The sequence below is a fragment of the Gracilinanus agilis genome, chromosome 3 (genome assembly GCF_016433145.1).
Source record: "Gracilinanus agilis isolate LMUSP501 chromosome 3, AgileGrace, whole genome shotgun sequence".
Classification (NCBI taxonomy): Eukaryota; Metazoa; Chordata; class Mammalia; order Didelphimorphia; family Didelphidae; genus Gracilinanus; species Gracilinanus agilis.
In genome coordinates, this window is record NC_058132.1 from 36,099,907 (window position 1) to 36,123,032 (window position 23,126).

A 23,126-nucleotide genomic window follows, 5' to 3' on the forward strand; every position below is an offset into this window, starting at 1 on the left:
CCCCCCAGCAGGAGATGGGATGGGGAGGAGGAGGGGGTAGCCAGGGCCGGGATGGGATTCGGGATGGTTTAGGGGGCCTCATCAGCTCTTGATAACTCAGGAATCCCATCTCCTCCCCTACCTGTCTCTCTCCCCCAGCAGGGGATGGGTGGGGGAGGGGAGGGGCAGGGGCAGGGTCTTCCTCAGGTCCGTCTGGAAGAGGCCCCGGGGGGAGGGGGAGGGGGGAGGAGAAGGGGCAGGATCGCTTTTAAACGTTTCTCCCCGACCACCTACTCAGCAGCAGCAGCCGTAGCCGCCGCTCCAGTCCGCCGAGCGCAGGCGTAGGCGTAGGCCTCGCCGCCTCCTCCGCCGCCGCCCCCGGCTGCCCGGCACCCGCACCTCGGAGCGGCAGCCGCCGCTGCCTCCACCCATCGCCTGGGCCAGCGCCGCGGCTCTCATGACAACCGAGCCCGGGCCGGGCGGGCGAGGGTCCCGGTGCGCACGCGCCGAGCTGCACACCCCGCCCTCATTCTCCTCCCCTTCGTTCCTCTCCGGCCCCTTCCTCTAGTCGCACCTGCGCAGAAAGGAAGATCCGCCCACTGCGCACCTGCACAGTGGGGACGAAACTCCAGCGTCTTCTGGGAAGTGTAGTTTTCTTCTTCTCTGCCTTCCTTGCCCCGCCCGCTGAGCAGCTGCGCAGAGGAGATGAAGCCCCAGAGTCTATTGGGTAATGTAGTTTTCCTCCGGAGGGCTTGGTGACTTGCTCTTATCTGTTTTGTTCTCTAGTAGTAAGAACCCCGGTCCCCGCGGGCGGGAGAGCTGGCTGGGTGGCACGGCAGGGTCCAGACGGCTCAGCACAGCAATCCTCCGGCTTGGCCTCAGGAAAGGTGTTTCTCCGGATGTCTGCAATGTCCAAGAGGCCCCGAACCTTCAAGCTGCGGGCGTTGCACAGCCAGGACAAATACGGGGTGGCGGGAAAGAGCTGCCAGGAAGTGTTGCTGAAAGGATGTCAGAAATTTCAGGTCCTCTACCAGTGCCTCTTCTTCGGCCCCTTTCCTCCTTCTTCTTGCCCCTTCTGGCCTCGAGCAGTTCGGGGGCGTCCCTTTCTTTGCTTCCGTGGCCGCCTGCGCTACACCAGCCTCTGACCTCCCCCACCCCAACCCCCCGACAGGGCGGTCCTGAGCTCGGGGAGGAGGCGGGAGCTCTGTTTTGCCAGCAGATGGGAGCCACAGCTGCCATTCCCGAGGCCGGGAGGTGGGAGGGGGAGGCGGCCCTTGTCCGGTGCATCCAGAAAGATCTTGATCAGCCCGGCTCTGGGCAGCCTAGGCCCGCTCCTCGGGGTCTGCGGATATCTGTTCCGTAGGCAGTTCCCCTTAGAGGAGCAGGTCTTGTGCCCATTCCATCCCGGGTGCTGCAGATGATAACAACAATGTCATTCACCTTCTCCCGTCTTGCCTGCCTAGACCAGGTCCAGGCTGGCTAGCTAGTCCGAATCACTCGAGGCTGGACTCCAGTGGCATCATTTACGGTTGCCTGGACTACTCCTTATAGATCAATAGCTGAAACAAAACCCTAGTTCAGATCCTGCCTCATACTAGCTCTGTGATCCTGGGCGAGTCACTTAAACTCTTCCTTAGTTTCCTCCTTTGTAAAATGGAGATAATATCCTCAGAGTGAGCTGGCATGAGGACCACATGAGTATGTAAAGTGCTTAGCATTCCTTAATGTGCTATTTTCTTATAACATCATCTCTTTTGATCCTTACAGCCTCCCATCTTAGAAACGAGCTAACTGAAGCCTAAATATTAGGGTGAAGTATCTGAGAAAGGGTTTGCTTTTTTTTTTTTTTTTTTTTAAACCCTTAACTTCTCTTAGAATCTTATCAGGTTCCAAGGAAGAAGAGGGTTAAGGGATAGTCAATTATCCAGGGTCACATAGCTCCGAAGTGTCTGAGGCCAGATTTGAACCCAGGGCCTCCCATCTCCAGGTCTGGTTCTCTATTCACTGAACCACCTAGCAGCCTCCTGAAGTAGGATTTGAATTAAGGTCATCTTGATGCCAAGTCTAGCACTCTCTCCTGTGCAACAATAACCGTTGAAGGTAGATACAATTTATAATAGCTAAGAGTTATTTTTATAGTGCTTTAAGATTTGTAAAACACTTTACACCTGTTATTAATGCTCACAACAAGCCTGTCTGATAGGGACTATTATTGTCCCCATTTTACAGATAAGGAAACTGAGGTACAAAAAGATTAAGTGACTTATTCAGGGTCATACAGAAAGGACCTGAAGCAGTATTTGAACTTGGGCATTCCCAACTCCCAGGCTACCTTTCAGAAGTGGGCAGGATGGAATTATTTTCCTCTGTTATTAATGAGTATGTATGTATATATATATATATATGTTTGTGTGTGTATATATTTTTTTTCTTCTCAAAAATGATTTAGAGCTAAAAGGGCTTTTGGAGATGGTCTAGTCTGGTGATATAATACTCAAAGAGAGAATGGGCTGATTAGCAAGTTCCCCAGGGAACTGGGGCAGCATATTGACTTAGAAAACCAAATGTTAACATTATCTATGTTCTATTGCATTTTTATTTCTTTTGTTAAATGATTATCAATTGCATTTTAATCTGGCTTAGGTTGTATATTTCCACAATAGGTCTCATGTTTGACACCTCTGGGCTAGCCCAGCCTTCTCATTTTAAGTAGGGGAGAACTGAATTCAATTCAATAAACATTTATCAAGTACTTATGCTTAGGCCCTGGAGACTTAAAGATCAATATTAAAGCATCCCTGCCCTCAAGGAGATTTAAGTTCTTTTGGAGGAGATCAATATATACAGAGATAAGAAAATACAAAATATATGTAAATTGAATACAAAATATTTTGAGGGTCCCCTCACAACCAGGGGAACCAGGAAAGGTCTTTTATAGGAGGTTGCCTTTCAACTCAAGACTGAAGAGAGTTGGGAATTCTAGAGGCAGAGGAAAACAGGAAGAACATTCCAGGCACAAGGTGGAAGCTGCTCAGAGAATTTAAATTTCCCTTTTCTTTGAGTATGTTGTTCGGAGCCTTGGGCAAGTCACTTCCTTTTCCTCACCAGTAACATGATGGGACTGGTCCCTGCCAGGTGTAGAGCCATGATCCAGAGTCACCTAACCTCCCTGGGCATGTTGCCTCACCAGTAAAATGAAAATTTGGATTAAATGAATTGTGAAACTCTTAACTCTGGGACCCTATGGTCTACCTGTCCACCATTTTGGATGAAATTCTAGAAGTATCACTTTATGACCTCAAGAAAGTAGTTTGATTGTTTTCTTTTAAACCCTTAAGTTCTGTCATAATCAGTACTATGTATTGGTTCCAAGGTAGAAGAGTGATAGGGGCATTGGAGGTTAAGTGACTTGCCCAGGGTCACACAGCTAGGAAGTTTCTGAGGCCAGATGTGAGCCCAGGACCTCTTGTTAGTAGGCCTGGCTCTCAATCCACTGAGCCACTGAGCAGCCCCCCCTTGTTTGACTTTTCTGAGTCTCTGTTATCTCATCTGTAAAGTGGGGTGTCAAACCTGATTGACTTCTTTTTCCAAACATTTTTTCTTTGTCTCTTCTTTGTGATCATCCCCTTTGATTTTGGTTAAGATTATATGCTAAGAAACTAAGTATATAAATCTACTTTTGTTTTTCTCACACCTTCTCTCTCTTCTCACTTCCCAATATACATACAGCTTCCTATTTCTGGCAGCCGCCTGTGTTTATATGAAGATGGTACTGAGCTCACAGAAGGCTACTTCCAGAGCGTCCCAGACAACACAGAGCTCATGCTTCTGACCCCTGGGCAGTCCTGGCAAGGCTGTAAGTAGCAACCGTTTCTGGGTGTCATAGAAAAAGATAACACTTGGGTTTTTCATGCAGTAGGGACACCCAGGTTTCAATCAATTGTGGGAGGAAGTTACTTTCAGGCAAGACAAGTTAGCCTACTACTGGTAACACTGTATCGGGGGATAGGGGGGGTCCTACCTAGGTTGTTGTTGGGGTGGGGTTGGGGAGGCTGACCAGGAACTCTATTTAGCATTCTAGTTATTTTAAGAAACTTTTCAAAGGGGAGAAGGGCCAGAAACTTTGTTGCCTTCAAGTTGCATTTCCTACTGGAATTTGGATGTAATGCTAATCTGCGCCTTTCTGAACCTTTTGGGTTTAAAGGGCAGTTCCTGACACATAGCAACAGTTATAAATGGCATCCATCTTTGTAACTATGTATGCATATACCCATGTATCCATCTCTCTCTTTTTCTCTCCCTCTTTAGCTCCCTCTCTATCTGACTCTATTTTTTCTATCTGTGACTATCTGTCTACCTGTTTATCTATCTATCCATCCATCTATTCATCTATCTGTCTATCTATCTATCTATCTATCTATCTATCTATCTATCTATCTATCTATCTATCTATTCATCTATCTGTCTGTCTATCTATCTATCTATCTATCTATCTATCCATCCATCCATCCATGTATCTATGTATCTATGTATCCATCCATCTAGCTAGGTATCCACCCATCTATCCATCTCTCTCTCCTTCTCTTTCTTTCATTCTTTCATTCTTTCATTCTTTCATTCTTTCTTTCTTTCTTTCTTTCTTTCTTTCTTTCTTTCTTTCTTTCTTTCTTTCTTTCTTTCTTTCTTTCTTTCTCTTTCTATCTATCTATCTATCTATCTATCTATCTATCTATCTATCTGTCTGTCTGTCTGTCTGTCTGTCTGTCTGTCTGTCTGTCTGTCTATCCATCCATCCATCCATTCATCCATGTATCTATTTACGTATCCATCCATCCATCTATCTGCCTCCATTTGTCTGTATCTGTCTATCTAATCTGTCTCTATCTATCCATCCGTATATGTATTCATCCATCTCTCTATAGATGAACAGTCATCCTTGAGTATAATAATGACAACAGAATGGTATTTTCTTCTTTATAAATTAACACCTTACCAGTTCAATTTCACAGATGACACCGAATAAAATAACACCAAAAGAAATATAAAGTAGCATTAATTAATTGGTGTTTCTGCTAAGTCCTATGATAGGATTTTTAAAAAAATCCTTACCTTCCATCTTAGAATCAGTATGGATTATTAGTTTCAAGGCAAAAGAGTGGGAAGGGCTAGGCAATGAAAATTAAGTGACTTGTCCAGGGTCACACAGCTAGGAATTATCTAAGGCCAGATTTGAACCAAGGACACCGCCTGCCTTTTGGCCTGGCTTTCAATTCCCTGGGCCACCTAATTGCATCCTCCCCATCCCCATGATAGGATTTTTTAAAAACATGGAATCAGTGGTACATTCCCTTGCATAGTTTTTACTATTTGCAGTGTGTACTTTTTTTTTTTGTCTCCAAAGAAGTCATAGAATATAGTTCTTTAGTCATTTTTTTTTAATCAGTTGTATCCACAACTTTTTGTGACTCCATTTGAGGTTTTCTTGGCAAAGATACTAGAGTGGTTTGACATTTCCTTTACCAGCTTATTTGACATATGAGGAAATCGAGGTAAACAGAGTAAAATGACTTGCCCAGGGTTGAACAGCCAAGTGTCTGAGGCCAATTTTGAACTCAGGAAGATGATTTTCTGACTCCAGGCCTGGCATTGTATCTCTACTGTGCCACCTAGCTGTTCCTTATAAAAATAGAATACTTAAATTTTGCAAATGCATTTAAAAATAATATAAAGGAGCCATCAGCTAGCTCCTAGATCTCTAATGGGTTCTGTGACAATGATTAGAATTTACACTTTTATATGATAAATATTAGTTATTTTGGCAAAGTAGTAGGTTTTATATTTATAGTACCTATTATCAGATTTCTCTAATGCCATCTATAGATCTTTCCTATCTTTCTGTCTACCCATTTATCTATCTACCTATCTCCTCATCTACCCATGTATCATCTCTCCATATATCATCTCTCTCTTTCCCTCTCCCTCCCTTTCCATCTTCTCTTTCTCCCTCTCTTCCTCTGTCACCCCCTCTCTTTCTCCTTCTCCCTTCCCTATCCTTCTCTCTTCCTCCCTCCTTCTCTCTCTCTCCCTTCTCTCTCTCTCTCCCTCTCCCTTTCCATCTTTCTCTTTCTCCCCCCTCTCTTCTCTGTTTCTCTCTCCCTCTCTCTCTTTCTCTCTCTGTCTCTGTCTTTCTCTGTCTCTGTCTCTCTCTCACTCTGTCTCTCTGTCTTTCTCTGCCTCTCTCTCTGTCTTTGTCTGTTTGTCTGTCTGTCTGTCTATCTCTCTCTCTCGGTATCTAGGTGATATAGTAGATAGAGTGCTAGGCCTAGAGTCAAGAAGATTTGGGTTCAAATCAGCCCTTAGACATTTACTGTGTGACCCCTCGCAAGTCACTTAACCTTGTTTGCTTCAGTTTCCTCACCTATAAAATGATCTGAAGAAAGAAATGGCAAATCTTTCCAGTATCTTTGCAAGAAAACCCCAAATAGGGCCATGAAGAATTGGGCATGACTGAAAGAACTGAACAACAGTCTATGGATCTTTCATCTCTTTATCCATTCATCTCTTTACCTCTCTGTCTCTCTCTGTCTGCCTATATGGCAGGGGTCCAAGACCAACCATAATCCCACAGGAGAAGCAGTTGGTGTAAGTGATAAAATTTTGAACCTGGAGGGAGAAGAGGCCAGCTTTTGAATCTTATTTCTAGCATCTGTGCTTGAACCTGGACAAAGCACTTAACCTTTCAAGGCCTGGTTCCTCACTTATAAAAGAGGGATAACACCACGTGTCCTTGCTCACAGGGTTGTCAGTGAAATAATGGATGTGACTTAAGCTCTGTAAACTCTAAACCACCAATTGAGTGGGTGGGGCTTTATGGAGACAGTGTAAGATTTAGCATCGGAAAACCTGGGTTGGAATCTGAACCCTTCCACTTTCTGTGACTTTGGGATGTGTTAGTGGAAATTTGGGGTTCATTTGAGTTTTAAATATTTAGAAATGTGACTTAAACTTCCTGTGGATGTTTAGGGGACTTTGAAACTACATTTCCCATGATTCCATGGGTTTCCTGTCTTACATGATGACGTGAGCCAATGTAAACTGTAGCTTAAATAGAGAGGACTTGATTGGGGCTTTTTTTTGGTATGAGGGAGCCAGGTGGGCAGAAGGTATGGCAGGAGATTTGAAATAGATCTTATTAGGCGTGTGGTCTTCTTATATTTTACTAACATGGCCTTAATTAAAATATTAATACTTCTTTTAATATCCATCTATATACATTTTAATCATAACAGGGAGAGTCACTGCACCTCTAGGTCTGTTTCTTTATGCATAAAATGAGGGAGTTGAACTTCATGGCCTCTTGGATCCCTCTTAGGTCTAAATTCTTGGTTCTTTGAATTGTTGGCTATTATCCCTATTGAAGGCCCAAGATGTTTATCTGCTTCCTATTTGATCATTCTTCAGAATGCTTTTCCTCTTAAGGAAAATGCCGTTTTTCTTTTCTTGAATTTCAGTTGCATGACCCTTTGCATAAAGGAGAGATTATGTTTAGAGAAGCTTTTATCAGTGGATTGAGAGCCAGGCCTAGAGACGGGAGGTCCTAGGTTCAAATCTGGCCTCAGATACTTCCCAGCCATGTGACCCTGGGCAAGTCACTTGACCCCCATTGCCCAACCTTACCACTCTTCTGCCTTGGAGCCAATACACAGTATTGACTCCAAGACGGAAGGTAAGGGTAAAAAAAAAAAAAAAAAAAAAGAGAGAGAGAGAGAGAGAGAGAGAGAGGCTTTTAGTGATATGTCCTAAAAATAACTGGATCCTGTCAAGAGACCTAGAAGGCACCTTAGGGGATATTTCATCCAACCCTCTCATTTTAGAAGTGGGAAAGCTGAGAAAATAGATCTTTACAGGTTACACAGTAAATGACTGAGCTAGGATCTTATCCCTGTGGAAAGAGGAGCTAGGTGTGGAATTGAAAGACACGAATTCAAATCCTAACTCTTACACGCTACCTATATGAACCATTCTCCAGGCCTTAGTTTCTTCTCCTAGAAAATAAAGGAGGGTCAGCTAAGTGGCTCAGTGGATAGAGAGCTAGGATTGGAGTTGGGTTCAAATTTGTCCTCAGATACTAGCTATGTGACCATAAGCAAGTCATTTAACTTCATTTGCCTAACCCTTGTCCTTTTAGGACAGAAAATAAGGGTTTAAAAAAAGGAAGAAAGAAGGAAAGAAAGAAAGAAAGGAAGGAAGGAAGAAAGAAAAGAAAGAAAGAAAGAAAGAAAGAAAGAAAGAAAGAAAGAAAGAAAGAAAGAAAGAAAGGAAGGAAGGAAGGAAGGAAGGAGGGAAGGAAGGAAGAAAGGAGGGAAGGAAGGAAGGAAGAATGGAAGGAGGGAGGCAAGAAGCGAGGAAGGATGGAAGGAAGGGAGGAAGGGATGATGGGAGGAAGGAAGGAAGGAAAAGGGAGGAAAGAAGGAAAGAAGAGAAAGATAGAAATTAAGAAGATAATGGAGTTGGACTCAATGGCCTGTGAAGTTCCTTCTGGTTACTAAATCAATGATATCTAATCTTCTGAATTCAAGCCCAGCACTGGGTACCCTGGATCATGATGTCCCTTCTTCCCTGTCTCCTTCAGGAAGAGAGCTGTTTGCTCTATGGAGATGGGAAGACTTTTTTGCTATAGGAGGAGGAGAAAAAAGAGGAGGAGGAAGGAGAGAGGAGGCAGGTCAGGAAAGTTGTCATAAAGTACCTTATAGGGGTCTGCATCTCATGGGTGGCATCATTCATCAAGGGGTCATAGACTCAGCCAGCTGGAGGGGCAGGATGTGTCGATGGGTGTGCCCAAGGTAGGGAGCCCCGCTTCTAGACTTGTGCCTACTCTTCTAGAGTGGGCCGCCAGACAATGGGTTGACTGTGATGTCATACTGGGAGGGTGGCCAAGGTCTGGCCCCCTTCATCCTCAACATGGGGGAAAGGGAGATGCTGGGAGCAATCTATCTCTGGGAGGTCCCTATTTCCTTTAAGACTCTTTTTTTCTTTGGTAGAGTTGTCATTGCCCTTAAAAATTATTAAGTACTGTAGGATTTAAATTAATATCTAATAATCCAAGTATTATACTTTATAAAGTTTACTAATAATCACTTGAAGTAGAAGGAATAAAAAGGAAATAGAAGTATAAAAACGTAATTATCTAACAGAAATAAGACCATTTGAGTAAGTTCTCCTGCCAGCTCACCTCACACCACTACCACCAAATGTGATCACAGGAAGAGAGAGAAAAAGGCGAGGCTACCCCAAATTTATTTCCTCTCTATGTTTGTACATAACATGAGAAGGAACATGAGATGCTGGGAACTGTAGTTCTAGGATTCAAATTGTAATTACACAGTACTAACTTTTAAAAAACTTAGTTCAACAAGAGAGCTGAGAGAGATGAGAGGGTCTGGGTATTTAGCACAAGCAGTTGGATTGATTTGCCCTGAAAGCCAAAAGCCTGCACTTGATCCATTCAGTTGGACTAGAATGAATGATCCTTTGCATTTATGGTGTTTTTACTGAATAATAGTTATTGCTAGCACTTATATAGTACCTGGTATTTGCCAAGCACTGGGCTAAGTACATACTTTGGGAAGGAGTATTTATTTATATTTTATTTACATATTTTTATTATATCTTAATATATTATTTATCCTCATTTTATGCTTAAAGAAACTGAGACAAACAGGGTTAAATGACTTGTCCACAGTCACAAAGCTAGTAAATGCTGCGACTGGATCTTTCTGACTCTAGTTCTGGTGCTACCTGGCTGTCCTAATAATACATTATAGTGGGAACTTAATATGGTGCTTGTTGAACTGAATTGCCATAGGACCATTGATTTAGAACCTGAAGAGGTTGTTTAGAGCCCTTCTGGTCCAACCCCCTCATTTTTCTAGGTGATATTTGTAAAAATTAAAGTTAATATATAATAACTTTAAATATTATGCTTTTATAAGATTTATTTATAATCACTGGAAATTAAGGAATAAAAAAGGTAACAAAATAAAACCATATGCCAAGCTAAACTACCTGTTCAAAAGTCCCATGTTCACAGCTGCCCTCATTCCAAGAGAAGAGAGCTAGCCTCGGAAATCCACCAAATTTATCTCCTGTCTATGTCAGTACGGAACAACAGGAAGTCAGCGGGCTCCTGGGTAATGTAGTTTTAAAAGTACAAAACTTCCAATAACATATATTATACTGGTATATACTATATAAGGAGAATTTAAACTCAGATCTTCTGGCTCCAGATGAATGCTGTCTCTTGGGAACCTCATTCTCTTGACTCTCAGTCCAGAGCTCTTTGCATGTGGCCACAGTCTGGGGGAAATTGTCCATCTCCATTGACAAAAACAGATTTCACTGATGTTGTAGAATTAGAAACTGTTGGAGAGTAGGGACCACTTTCCATCGCTGTCTTTGTTGCCTCTCACACCTAGCCCAGAGCCCGGCATATCACAATAACTTTTTAACTGCCTGACTGGCACAGTACATGGCCCAGAGTGGTCACTTCCTAAATGTTTGTGGAATTATATTAAAAGGGGAGAGATTTCCGTTAAACCTAAGGAAGATGCCCGGAGGCGGGTGGTTGGGACACATGATCCACAGAGCAGATGGAGGATCTCTTCTGCAAGGCTCTAAGAGAAGGAGTGAAAACTTAGTGTTCTATCCCTTGAGTCAATCATGCCGGAAGGCAGGGGCTGTTTGTGATCCCTTCCAATGTCATCTGTAAAATGGGGTAATAATTGCTCCTACCTCCTAGAGTTGTTGCAAAGATCAAACGAGACAGAATTTGTAAAGTGCTTTGCTAACCTCAAAGCACTGTATAAATGCCAGCTTGTTATTATTCTGTGATTTCATCCACGAATGTGTTCAGTGCCATGGACCCAGCATGTGTCCCTGCCTTCTGGGAATTTGTGTTGTATAGCTTTATATAAGGCACTTCTCTTTTTTATGGTGTGCTAAGGTTTTTTTGTTTTGTCCTGATTCTATTTTAAGTTTTACTGATGTCTTTTGTTTCTCCCTCAAGGCATTTCTTGTTATCTCTTCTGTCCAATGAATCATCAAACCCTTGTCTTTTATCTTAGGATCAGGTCTAAGGCTGAAGAGTGGCAAGTTCTAGGCAACTAGGGTTATGTGACTTGCCTAGAGTCACACAGCAAGGTTGGATTTGGTTCTAGGTCCGGCATTCTCTATCCATTGCACCACCTAGCCACCCTTACAGAGTGAAGCATGGCATGATCCATTACTTCTTCTCTGACCCCATGACTGGTCCTTATAGTTCTTTTGAGTCTGTGATTGCCTTTTTTTTTTTTTTTTTTTTTTTTTTTTAAACCCTTACCTTCCGTCTTGGAGTCAATACTGTGTATGGGCTCCAAGGCAGAAGAGTGGTAAGGGTGGGCAATGGGGGTCAAGTGACTTGCCCAGGGTCACACAACTGGGAAGTGTCTGAGGCCAGATTTGAACCTAGGACCTCCCGTCTCTAGGCTTGGCTCTCAATCCACTGAGCTACCCAGCTGCCCCTGTGATTGCCTTTTAGCATTATTTTTGTTTCTTGTCATTGTAGTCTTCTCGTTCTCCTTTCTTCTCTTTGTATCACCTCATTCAGGTCTCCTCTGGGTTTGTTTGGAGGGTTCGAGGTCCAATCTACAGGCTGTTGAGTTTATCTAGGTGAGGAGACACTTCGAAGGCCAGGTTTGTTTCCTTCTACTGGATTCAGAAAGATCCTTAAAGCCAAGACTGGCCTGTGCTCATTTTCAGGACAAAACCCACTTCCCCATGCAGTAGTCTTTAGAATGAGAGCGAGGACGCACCATTTGCATTAAATGAGTCTAATAATCCCTGCTTCTCTGTAATTTGAGAGGCTTAATTATTTGTAAAACTAGCACTTAAAAACTTTGAGCTGGAAGATGTGACAAAAGTATAGCATCCCATGAAAGCAGCAATAAAAGCTAATGGTTCCTGTCATGTACCAGAGTTCTTTGCTTTTTCCTTATTGCGCCTTTCCAAGTAGCTCAGTTGGGTGGATGAGAAACTGGGGTTCATTTCAGGGTAAGAGTATTGGGAAGGAAATGACTCTCCCCCCACCTCAAATGGCAGCATTTCTATGGGAATCTGGAATCCTAAAATGACAGCTTCCATGACTTGAAATACTCAAGTCTGGGAAGTCCCAGAAGCCTCTGTGGATCCCACAGTAGCCTTCGCGGTGCTGTGTGGACTGAGCTCCCTCCTAAAGTGCCCGGTGCATCTTGCTTGTTTTTCCTTCTTGGCGGCAGATATCAGCGACATCCACCGCTTTCTCACCATCTTCTACCAGCCGCAGGCGGATGTCATCCGGGCGGCTCAGAAACTGCTCACTGATGAGCGAGCTCCTTTGAGGCAGAAGGTTCTCGCGGACTTCCTCCACAACATTAACGAGAACATCCAGGCAGAAACCCGTGAGGAGGATGCGCCATGGTTCGAAGGCATGTTCTGGATTATTGCTCCTTTGGAGGGTGGGCTTTTCAGCTTCCTTGAGATTTATGGGGGGAAGGTGCTCTCCTGAGCTAGGAAGTTGAGAGTCCTTGGCTCAGTTATCCAAGGAAAGTGGGCCAAGAAGAGACCTGTGTTTATAACTTGTCCTTCAATGACAAGTGACGGATTTGGAATTAGAGACCTGACTTCAAATCCTAGATCTGCCGCTTATGAGCTGTATGACCTTGGGCAAGTCCATTTTTCTGTGTCAGTTCTTTCATTTATAAAAGGAGAGAGTTGGATTAATGCCCTCCAAGGTCCATTCCAACTCTATTATCCTATAAGCCCACTTCTCTGGGGCTAGTTTGAGGTTTCCACCTTCCAAATGGGCCGAGAACCAAGGACATACTATTTGCAATATCTGAGACTGTTGGATTCTTTGGGGACCTCTTAGAAGTGATAATTTTTTTTCCTTCTTCTCACCTTAGTTGGTTTTCAAATATAAGGACTTAAATGAAAACATGAAGTTAATTATATTTTTATTTTTATTTTGAATATTTTCCCATAGTTACATATTTCATGTTCTTTCCCTCTCCCCCGAGTCCCTCTAACCCCCCTTAGCCGATGCACAATTCCACTCAGTTTTACATGTATCATTGATCAAGCCCTAATTACATATTATTGATAGTTGGACTAGAGTTATCATTTAGTGTCTATATCACCAATAATATTCCCATCAGCCCATGCGTTCAAGCAGTTGTTTTTCTTCTGCATTTCTCCTCACATGGTTCTTTCTCTGAATGTGGCTAGTGAAAACATGAAGTTAAAAGGCAACATGAGGCAGTGTCAGGAGTCATTGATCTGGAATCAGAAGGCTTTGGTTCAAATCTCCTGATTGCTATTTTCTGCCTGGGTGACTTTGGACAAGTCATCTAACTTTGTTGAGGTTTCCTTTGCTTATCTTTAAAGTGAAGGGGTGCCGCACCCTTGAAAGTTCCTTCCATCTCTGTATAATTGAAATATATGATGAAGGGAAGCTAGATGGCTCAGTGGATAGAGAGCCAGGCTTAGAGATAGGAAGTCCTCAGTTTCCTCACCTGAAAAGCAAATGGGTTAAATGAAGTGGTTGATGAGGTCCTTTCTAGCTCCCAAAGTATGATCTTAAAATTCAAGCAGTACCATGAGATAACCTCAGATACTTTTTGACTGTGTGACTTTCGGCAAGTCACTTAACCCCCATTGCCTAGACCTTACCCTTCTTCTGCCTTGGAGCCAATACTTAAAATCAATTGTAAGGGGAGGACAGATGGTTGGTTCAGTGGATTGAGAACCAAGGCCTAGAGATGGGAGGTCCTGGGTTCCAATATGGCCTCAGACATTTTCTAGCTATGTGACCCTGGCCAAGTCACTTAACCCCCATCGCCTAGCCCTTACCGCTCTTCTGCCATGGAATCAATAAATGGTATCGATTCAAAGATGGAAGGTAAAGGTTTAAAAAAAATAAAATCAATTCTAAGACAGAAAGTAAAGGTTTAAAAATATATATGTATATTTGCATATGTGTATTTTATATTATGTATATATATTTATACATACATATATGTGTGTATATTTGTGTGTGTGTGTATGTGTGTGTGTATGATGGGATCTCTTTGATTTCATATTTCACCAGCATGGGAAATTTCTTCCTCAATGCAGATTGCCACACTTGTTTATTTCTCAGATTAGTCCTGGGGTGCCATATAAAGGGGTGTTAGGACCATTGATTTAGAGTTGAAAGGGTCCTCAGGGATACTTTAATCCAATACTCTTCCTTTTACTTCTTCTTCTTCTTTTATTTTTTTTAAAACCCTTACTTCCATCTTGGAGTCAATACTGTATATTGGCTCCAAGGCAGAAGAGTGGTAAGGGTAGGCAATGGGGGTCAAGTGACTTGCCCAGGGTCACACAGCTGGGAAGTGGCTGAGGTCAGATTTGAACCTAGGACCTCCTGTCTCTAGGCCTGGCTCTCAATCCACTGAGCTACCCAGCTGCCCCATTTTACTTTTGATATAAGGCTCAGCTACATTAAGTGACTTGGCCACAGTCACGCAGCTAATAGATGTAAGGGGCAAAATTTGAATTTAGGACTTCCCAACTCCAAACAGCACGCTTTCCACTGGGAAATGCTGCCCATAGAAGTGTGTACGAAGCCTCTGAATAAAACTCTTACTAGGAAAATGACTGGATAGTCCTGAAGAGCTGAACTTGTAGGCAGAGGACCTGATTCTCTTGTTTCCCAAGAGCTGAACATTTTTGTGGATGGTGGTGTCTGTGTGTGTGTCAGGGAACCAGAGACCTATCATAATGTTCTCTTGAAGGGAAGGACTCTCTTCTACTAAATAATAAAGAGAGTCAGCATCGTTGTGTTTTGTACTTTTGAGTTAGAGGACCTGTGTTCAAATTTTGCCTTGCTTACCACCTGTGTGACCTTGGGCAAGTCTAATAATAGTAATATTATAATGATAATACTAAAGCTAACATTTATATAATACCTACTGTGTGTCAGATACTGCGTCAAATATATTATAAATATTTGATTCTGACAACAACCCTGGGAGATAGGCGCTATTATTATCCTCATTTTACGGATGAGAAAACTGAGGCAGACCACAGTTAGGTGACTTGCTCAGGGTCGCACAGCTAATAAGTAGCTGAGGCTAGATTTGAACTCAGCTTCCTGACTCTGTTATTATTGTTCTATTGTGTCTGCTTCTTCATGACTTCTACTGGGGTTTTCTTGGCAAAGATACTAGAGTGATTTACCATTTCCTTCTCTAGCTCATTTTACAGAGGAAGAAACTGAGGCAGATGGAGTTAAGTGACTAGCCCAGATCCACACAGCTAATAAGTGTCTGAGGCTGCCTTTAAACTCAGGTCTTCTTGCCTCCAGGTCTGGTTCTCTGTGCATTGTTTTACCTGGCTCCCTGGTCCTCAGTTTCCTCACCTGAAAAATAAATGGGCCGAATTAAGTAGTTGCTAAGGTCCTTTCTAGCTCCCAAAGTCCGATCTTATGATCTTATTCTTAAAATTCAAGCAGTACCATCAGGATGGGGTCTGGGAAGCCAAGTGATGGCAGAGAGAAGCCCAGAGAATAAATGTTCTAGTCGAGAGAACAGGCGCCTGCAGTCTGAATCCAGGGCCGGATGCTGTTGGGCAGTAGCATCCTTTCCCATCAGCAAATCTCTCTCCATCCCATTGGTGTGCTCCATGTCTGTATCTTCTTCTTCCTTCCAGGTCTGGAGTCTCGATTTAGGAGCAAGTCGAGCTATCTGAGGTACAGCTGTGAGAGCCGCATCCGGAGTTACATGAAGGAGGTGAGTGCCTGCCCCGAGCCAGGCGTGCCGACCCTCCAGATCGTTAGGGTGTGTGACAGGGACCCCGTGGGAGAGACCCGGGGATTCCTGTGGGATTGTTTCCCTGGGTCGAGCTGTTGGCCAGGGGCTCGGCTGATTCATCAGCTATGGATGCATGTGGAGATGAGGAGGAAGAATGCTTGCCTTCCATTATTTCAGAATCTCAGTATGGGAGAGTGTAGGAATTCTGCCTCTGGAATCAGAAGACCTGGGTTCAAATTTTCCCTTTGATTCTTATCACCTCTGTGGCCTTGGAGAAGTCTTTTAACCTTCCTGTGCCTCAGTTTCCTCATCTTTAAAACGAGAGAGTTGGTCTAGATGATATTTTTTAGAACTCTTACCTTCTCTCTTAGATTCAGTACTGTGTTTTGTCTCCAGTGAAAAAGAGCAGCAGGACTGGGTAACTGGGGTTAAGTGACTTGCCCAGACTCACACAGTTAGAAGTGTTGAGGCCAGATTTGAACCTAGGATCTCCTGTCTCTACCCTTGGCTCTGAATCCACTGAGCCACCCAGCTGCCTCCTTTAGATGACATCTTGAAGTTCTTGATCTCCAATCGCTGGCTCAGTGAGGGAGTGCTAGATAGGCAACAAGGAAGACCTGAATTTGAATCCTGCCTCAGCTATCTTCTGGCTGTGTGACCCTGGACAAGTCATTTAATTTCTCTGCCTCAGTTTCTTTATATGTAATAGGAAAAGTTTAGACCTCTAAGTTTCCATTTAATTCTTAAGTACAAATGGTGGGTGTTTAGAGCTTACTGGTAAACAAAAGGCTCAATAGGATCATGGACTTGGAGCTAGATAGGACATAAGAGATGTGGCACCAATTCCTGCCTTTTACAAATAAAAAAACTGAGGATCAGCAGGTGAAATGATTTGCTAGAAGTCACACAGGTGACTCTGTTGCTTAAGTGGCAGAGCAGGGGTTTGAACCAGAAGATTTTTGTAGTACCATTTAGTGGTAGAGATCTTAAAATTTTCTGTTATTTTTTGAGACAGTCTAAGGTGGCTTAGTGGATAGAAATTTGGCACTGGACTCAGGAAGACCAGAGTTCATTCTCTGCCTTTGATACTTAATAGCTGGGTGACCCTGGGCAAGTCATTTAACATCTGTGTGCTTCAGTTTCATCTGTAAAATGGAGTTAATAAGAGGGACCTATCTCCCAGCGATCCTGTGAGGATAAAATGAGGGATTCGTAAACCTTAAAGAATTCTATAAATGCTTTTGTTGTGTTTCAATCATTTCAGGTCTGTCTGATTCTTCGTGACCTCATTTAGGATTTTCTTGGCATAGATACTGAAGTGGTTTCCATTTCTTTCTCCAGCTTATTTTATAGATGGGGAAACTGAGGCAAACAGAGTTAAATGACTCACCCAGGGTACTCAGCTAGGAAAAATCTGAGGCTAGATTTGCACTCAGGTCTTTCTGACTCCAAGTCTAGCATTCGATCTACTGTACCACCTACTTGCTGGCTATTATTTATTATTATTATTGTTAGTATTGAAAACTCATATTTTGTTATTAAATTAGAATCACAAAATCATGAATTTCAAATTGGAAGGACCTGAGATGTCATCTAGTCCAACCCTCTCATTTTTTGGTGAGAAAACTGAGTCCTAGACATGTTGAATGAGTAAATCCCACTTACCTCTTTTCTGGTTTTAGCTGAAGCATAGAAGATTCTGCTCTGGCCTTTTATCTTTACTCTGTGTGTGTCTCCCTGCTTTAAACGTGTTTCTTGTAGACAGCAAATGGTGGGATTCTGACTTTTAATCCACTCTGCTGTTTGCTTTCATTTTGTGGGTGAATTCATCTTGTTTACATCCACATTTATGATTACTGTGTTTTCCTTCAGCTTATTTCCCTGTTTATCTTTCTCTTTCTCTTCTCAGCTTTTCCCTGTTCACAAATGTTTTGCTTCTGACCATTGCCTCCTCCGTTTACCCTTTCTTTCCATTTAACTCATAACAAATCATGCACATAGCCACACACTGGAATTTCTTCCAGGCATTAAAAAGCGAGGAGGAGCTAAGGAGTAGAAATGTTTTCAAGGAGTTCCTCAAGAAAGGATTCCTTGTGCTCAGGCCTCATCATGGAATCTGAATAGATTTTGCATCATTTTCAGGGGTGGGAGGATGGCACTAGGGCTCTGCTTCTACCGGTCTGTAGCTCACGAACAAGATGACACCCGGTGCTGTTGTTTCCAGGGGACCAGGATCTCAGTCATTTTTCTGTTCCTGCCTCCTCCCACCTATTCTGCCATGTTTGAACATGACATATATGTTCCTCTGTAGCTCTGAAGAATACACTCAGTGGAGCTTAACAAGGGCATAGGACAGCCACAGACACGTCTCCTCTTTCCTCTGGGTTGAACCCGATCACAGCATCTGTCGCTGAAAACATGAGCTCTCGAGGGACTTGCAGGTTGATGTGTATGTGCCCTGCATGGACTTGGCCTAATAGGAAGGTGTTGTGATGCTCCCATGGAGACAGGGCTGCCAATAAGCCTGGAGAGACACTACAGAAAATAAATATGCAAGAGGAAGTTCTGCGTTTATTTTTATTTTTGAAAACTTAGGCTTGGTCCTCTTGTTTCTTACATCTGATCCCTTCTTACTTACACTGCAAGCATTCTAATTCTTCACTGCCTTTTGCCCAGACTCTTAGCAATGGGGCAGCTAGGTGGCATAGTGAATAGAGTGCCTAGGCTTGGAGTCAAGAAGACCTGAGTTCAAAAAAGCCTTAGACATGAGCTGTGTAACCCTGGACAAGTCACTTAATTCTGTTGGCCTCAGTTCTTAACCTGTAAAAATGAGCGGGAGAGGGAAATAAAAAACCACTAGTTTCTTTTTCAAGAACCCTCCCCACCCCCTCAAAGGGTCACAAAGTCAGACATGATTGAAAAATAATTTAAGTGATCAAACAGGGCTCTTGGAAAAGCCTTCAAATGGTTCTTCTTACATCCATTCTCTCCCTTCTCCAGTTCAACCTCTAAACAACTACCAAAGTGATATTCCCTAAAACCAGGTCTGAAAATGGCACCCCATTGCTGAACAAGCTACAGGGGTTCCCTACTGCCTGAGAATAAAATAGAAACTCTTCCACTTGGCATTAAAGCCCCTTATAATTTGACCCTTTCTTTTCCAGGCTGATTTTATATCTATCTATCTATCTATCTATCTATCTATCTATCTATCTATCTATCTATCTATCTATCTGTCTCTATGTCGGTCCATCTGTCAGTCTGTCCATCTTTCAGTCTGCCCATCTGCCTATCTATCTAACTATCTATCTATCTATCTATCTATCTATCTATCTATCTATCTATCTATCTGTCTGTCTGTCTGTCTGTCTGTCTGTCTGTCTATCTAATCTATCCATTTCTCTGTCTGTCTATCTATCCATCTGTCTGTCTATCAATTTCTCTCTGTCTGTCTATCTGTCTATTCATTTCTCTCTCTGTCTATCTCTCTGTCTGGCTATCCATTTCTCTATCTATCTATCTATCTATCTATCTATCTATCTATCTATCTATCCACATACCCACCCACACACACACACATATTTGATCCTTACCTTTTGTCTTAGATTCAATACTGTGCATTGGTTCTAAGGAGGTTAGGGCTAGGCATTGGGAGTTAAGTGACTTGGCCAGGGTTGCACAGCCAGGCTCTATCTAAGTCCAGATTTGAATGCAGGTCCTCCTGCCTCTAGACCTGGCTTTTAATCCACTGAGCCACCTAGCTTTCCCTTTCGGCTAAATATTTCTCTTCCTTCCATACTCCACACTCTGTGCTGTGGCCAAACTGGCCTATTGTTACTTCATATAAATGATGTTACATTTCCAGCCTCCATACCTGGAATATGTTCCTGCCCCACTTCTCCCCCTTCTATTCTCTAGCCCCTTCCAGGTTCAGCTCACATACTACCTCCTCCTTTGAGAAGCCTTTCCTGGTTTCCTCTCTCCCTCCTTTGGTTAATGATCCATGCTAATTCATTGTGTATTAATTTTGTATCTCTCCTATATTTACCTAATTAGTGAAGCTAAAGCCTGGCATTAAAAACGATTAGATTGGATCTGTTATTTCACTGAGGTCAGGAAGTCCCAGTGAGGAAATTCTTTATCCCAGAGTATTCTGTATGCCCCTTGAAAGGGTTAGACACTTGCTTGGGACCCATAACCAGCACACGTTATAGGCAGAACTGGAAAGCGGTTTTTCTAGCGATGAGGCTCCCTCTTTTTTCTCTATGTGCTTCCTAACTTATGGCTAATAAATATTTATTGATCAGTCTAAAGCTGAGAAACTTAGCAGGCCTGCCTGAAACATATGTCCCTTGGCTCTGGGCATCAGATGGAGACAAAGACCTGTGCCTTGCCTCGCAGGATTGATCTTCTGGGCTTTCTGTCTTCTTTAAGGTCAGTGCGCATGCCGCCACCCTTAAGCCCCAGCCTCAAGCGGAGTATCTGAAAATCATTGGCCGCATGTGCGAGAAACTGAAGTCAACACGCTACAATGGCAGCTACTTTGACAGGAGAGACAAAGGGAGAGAGCGTCTTTGTACAGCAGAAGGCTGGTTCTCTTGTCAGGTGAGTGCTGGGATGTTCATTTGAGAGTGAGGGGCTCAGTGGATTGGGAGCCAGGCCTGAAGACGGGAGGTCCTGGTTTCAAATCTGGACTCCGACACATTCTAGCAGGGTGACCCTGGGCAAGTCACTTAAACCCCTACTGCCTAGCCCTTACCCATCTTCTGCCTTGGAACAGATATACAGTATTGATTCTAAGACAGAAGGTAAGGATTTAAAACAAACAAACAAAAAGTGAGCAGCTGTTGCCTATGGGACCAGACCTCAGGACCTCTGTCTGCCTTTATCTCAAAAGGCCTCTAAGTCCTACTTTGGGGCTTTGGGGAACAAGTTGGAAAGTATGTAGAATTATTAGCTTTTTAGTTAAAAGGAGATTTTTGCATCCTCCCCTTTCTTACTTGGAATCTCAGAGGTTATCTAGCCCAGTCTCGACCTGTGAGATTCCTTCCTCCAACACCACCTATACATGATCATCCAAACTTCTATGGGCCTGAAGTGCTGAGTTTCCTCAAAATGGAGAATTGGTATTAAAAAGAGATCCAATTGTTACAAGCATTAAATGCCAGACAAAGGAATTTTTGTGGAAGGGTGAAGAAGCAGAAGTGGAGGGAGAGAGAGACAGAGACAGAGAAGGAAAGAGAGAGAGACACACACATACACACAGAGACAGAGAGAGAAAGAAAAAGAGAGAGGAAAGAGAGAAATAGGGAGGAAAAAGCCAGAGATAGAGAGAAACAGAGAAAGAGGAAGAGAGAGAGAAAGAGAGAGAGAGAGAGAGAGAGAGAGGAAAGGAGAGAGAGAGAGAGAAAGGAAGGGAGGGAGAGAGATAGAGAGGGGAAAGAGAAAAATAGACAGAGAGAGAGGAGACAGAGAGAGAAGAAAAAGCCAGAGAGAGAGGAGAGAGAGAGAGAGAGAGAGAGAGAGAGAGAGAGAGAGAGAGAGAGAGAGAAAGGAAGAGAGAAAGGGAGGGAGCGAGAGAAAGGAAAATAGAGAGAGAGAGAAGGAAAGAGAGAGATTTCCTTGGCTTATAATTCTTTAAGACATAAAAAAGGAGAGATGAGTAGTATTCCCAGTGAAGACCCAATCCAGTATCCTGAATGATTGATGGACTTGGAGAGGATGATATCATCCAGGATAATAGATTTTGAGGTAGGAGGGACCTTAGAAGTTATCAGATCCAATTCACTTATTTTGCAGCTGGCATTGAGACCAAGAAAAGGGCCCAGCTTTTCTCAGAGAGGCACAGCTGGAATTCAAACTTGGGCCCTCTTTTCCGAGTTTTCTTTCTTCTCTCCCTTTCTATGGCATGCTCCAGGGGTGTGTCCTTGGTCCTGTTCTGTTCAACATAGTTTAAAGAATTTCATTGCTTCCTTTTGTTTGCATGGCATATCAGCTTCATCTCCAAATCAGTCCATCTCTCCACCCCTCCTCAGACAGCAAGCCTTTGTAAACAAAGAATAAAAAAGAAAGAGGAAAAAACCCAGCTCAGCAAAACATAACCCTGTAGCCAGTTCAATCTTTGTTATCAGTGAGTTGGCTAGAGGTAAGAGGTGCTTGCTATTCAATATGGCAGATGGCACAAAAGTAGGAGGCTTAATTATTATATCAGATGATGCCATCAGCATTCAGGAAGATCTCAGCAGGTTCGAACACTGGGCCAAATCTAAAGAGACTCAGTTCAATAAAGAGAATGAATGGCAAGACTGATGGGGGGATGAAAAACCAAAAATAAAGCATGATTCTACAAGGAGAGGACAGGGAAGGTACATCCAGGCAACAGTTCATATCCACAAGGTATCAGGGTGTTAGCGGACCACTTGTGTCAGCAGTGTGTTTTGGCTTTGTTAAGAGGATCAGAGCCAGGCAACGAACGGATCCTCCTTAATTCTAGTGCCTTCCTTTTGAGATGACCTCGAATTTTTCTTGTCTATATATTGTTTGTTCATAGTGGTTTGCCATTGTCTCCCCCTGTCAGACCATGAGCTCCACCAAGAGCTCCTCAAGAGCAGGGATTGTCGTTTGCCTTTCTTTTTTTTTTTATAACGTTTATTAATATTCATTTTTAACATGGTTACATGATTCATGCTCCTACTTTCCCCTTCACCCCCCGCTCTCTCCCCACCCATGGCCAACGCACATTTCCACTGGTTTTAACATGTGTCCTTGTTCAAGACCTATTTCCAAATTGTTGGTGGTTGCATTGGTGTGGTAGTTTCAAGTCTACATCCCCAATCAGGTCCGCCTCAACCCATGTGTTCAAGCAGTTGTTTTTCTTACATGTTTCCTCTCCTGTAGTTCTTCCTCTGAATGTGGGTAGCATCTTTACCATAAGTCCCTCAGAATTGTCCTGGGTCATTGCTTTCTGCTGGTACAGAAGTCCATTACATTCGATTTTACCAGAGTATATCAGTCTCTGTGTACAATGTTCTTCTGGCTCTGCTCCTTTCACTCTGCATCACTTCCTGGAGGTCTTTCCAGTTCACATGGAACTCCTCCAGTTTATTATTCCTTTGAGCACAATAGTATTCCATCACCAGCATATACCACAATTTGTTCAGCCATTCCCTAATTGAAGGGCATACCCTCCTTTTCCAGTTCTTTGTCACCACAAAAAGCGCAGCTATAAATATTTTCATACAAGTCTGTTTATCTATGATCTCTTTGGGGTACAAACCCAAC

The 23,126-nt window shown here is 43.1% G+C and overlaps 1 protein-coding gene across 2 annotated transcripts in view; it reads left to right on the forward strand.

Moving 5' to 3' along the window:
• The first annotated feature begins 711 nt into the window (after positions 1-711).
• DFFB (DNA fragmentation factor subunit beta) overlaps positions 712-23,126 on the forward strand; it is a 35,928-nt gene continuing 13,513 nt past the window's right edge. The window contains exons 1-6 of one of the 2 annotated variants that reach the window (XM_044671232.1): positions 712-1,001; positions 3,709-3,839; positions 8,787-8,811; positions 12,251-12,479; positions 15,745-15,824; positions 20,280-20,450. In XM_044671232.1, the coding sequence (XP_044527167.1) occupies positions 879-1,001; positions 3,709-3,839; positions 8,787-8,811; positions 12,251-12,479; positions 15,745-15,824; positions 20,280-20,450 (759 nt within the window). In that variant the 5' untranslated portion in view covers positions 712-878. The remainder of the gene's footprint in view (positions 1,002-3,708; positions 3,840-8,786; positions 8,812-12,250; positions 12,480-15,744; positions 15,825-20,279; positions 20,451-23,126) is intronic. The other variant, XM_044671233.1, reaches the window with a different exon arrangement.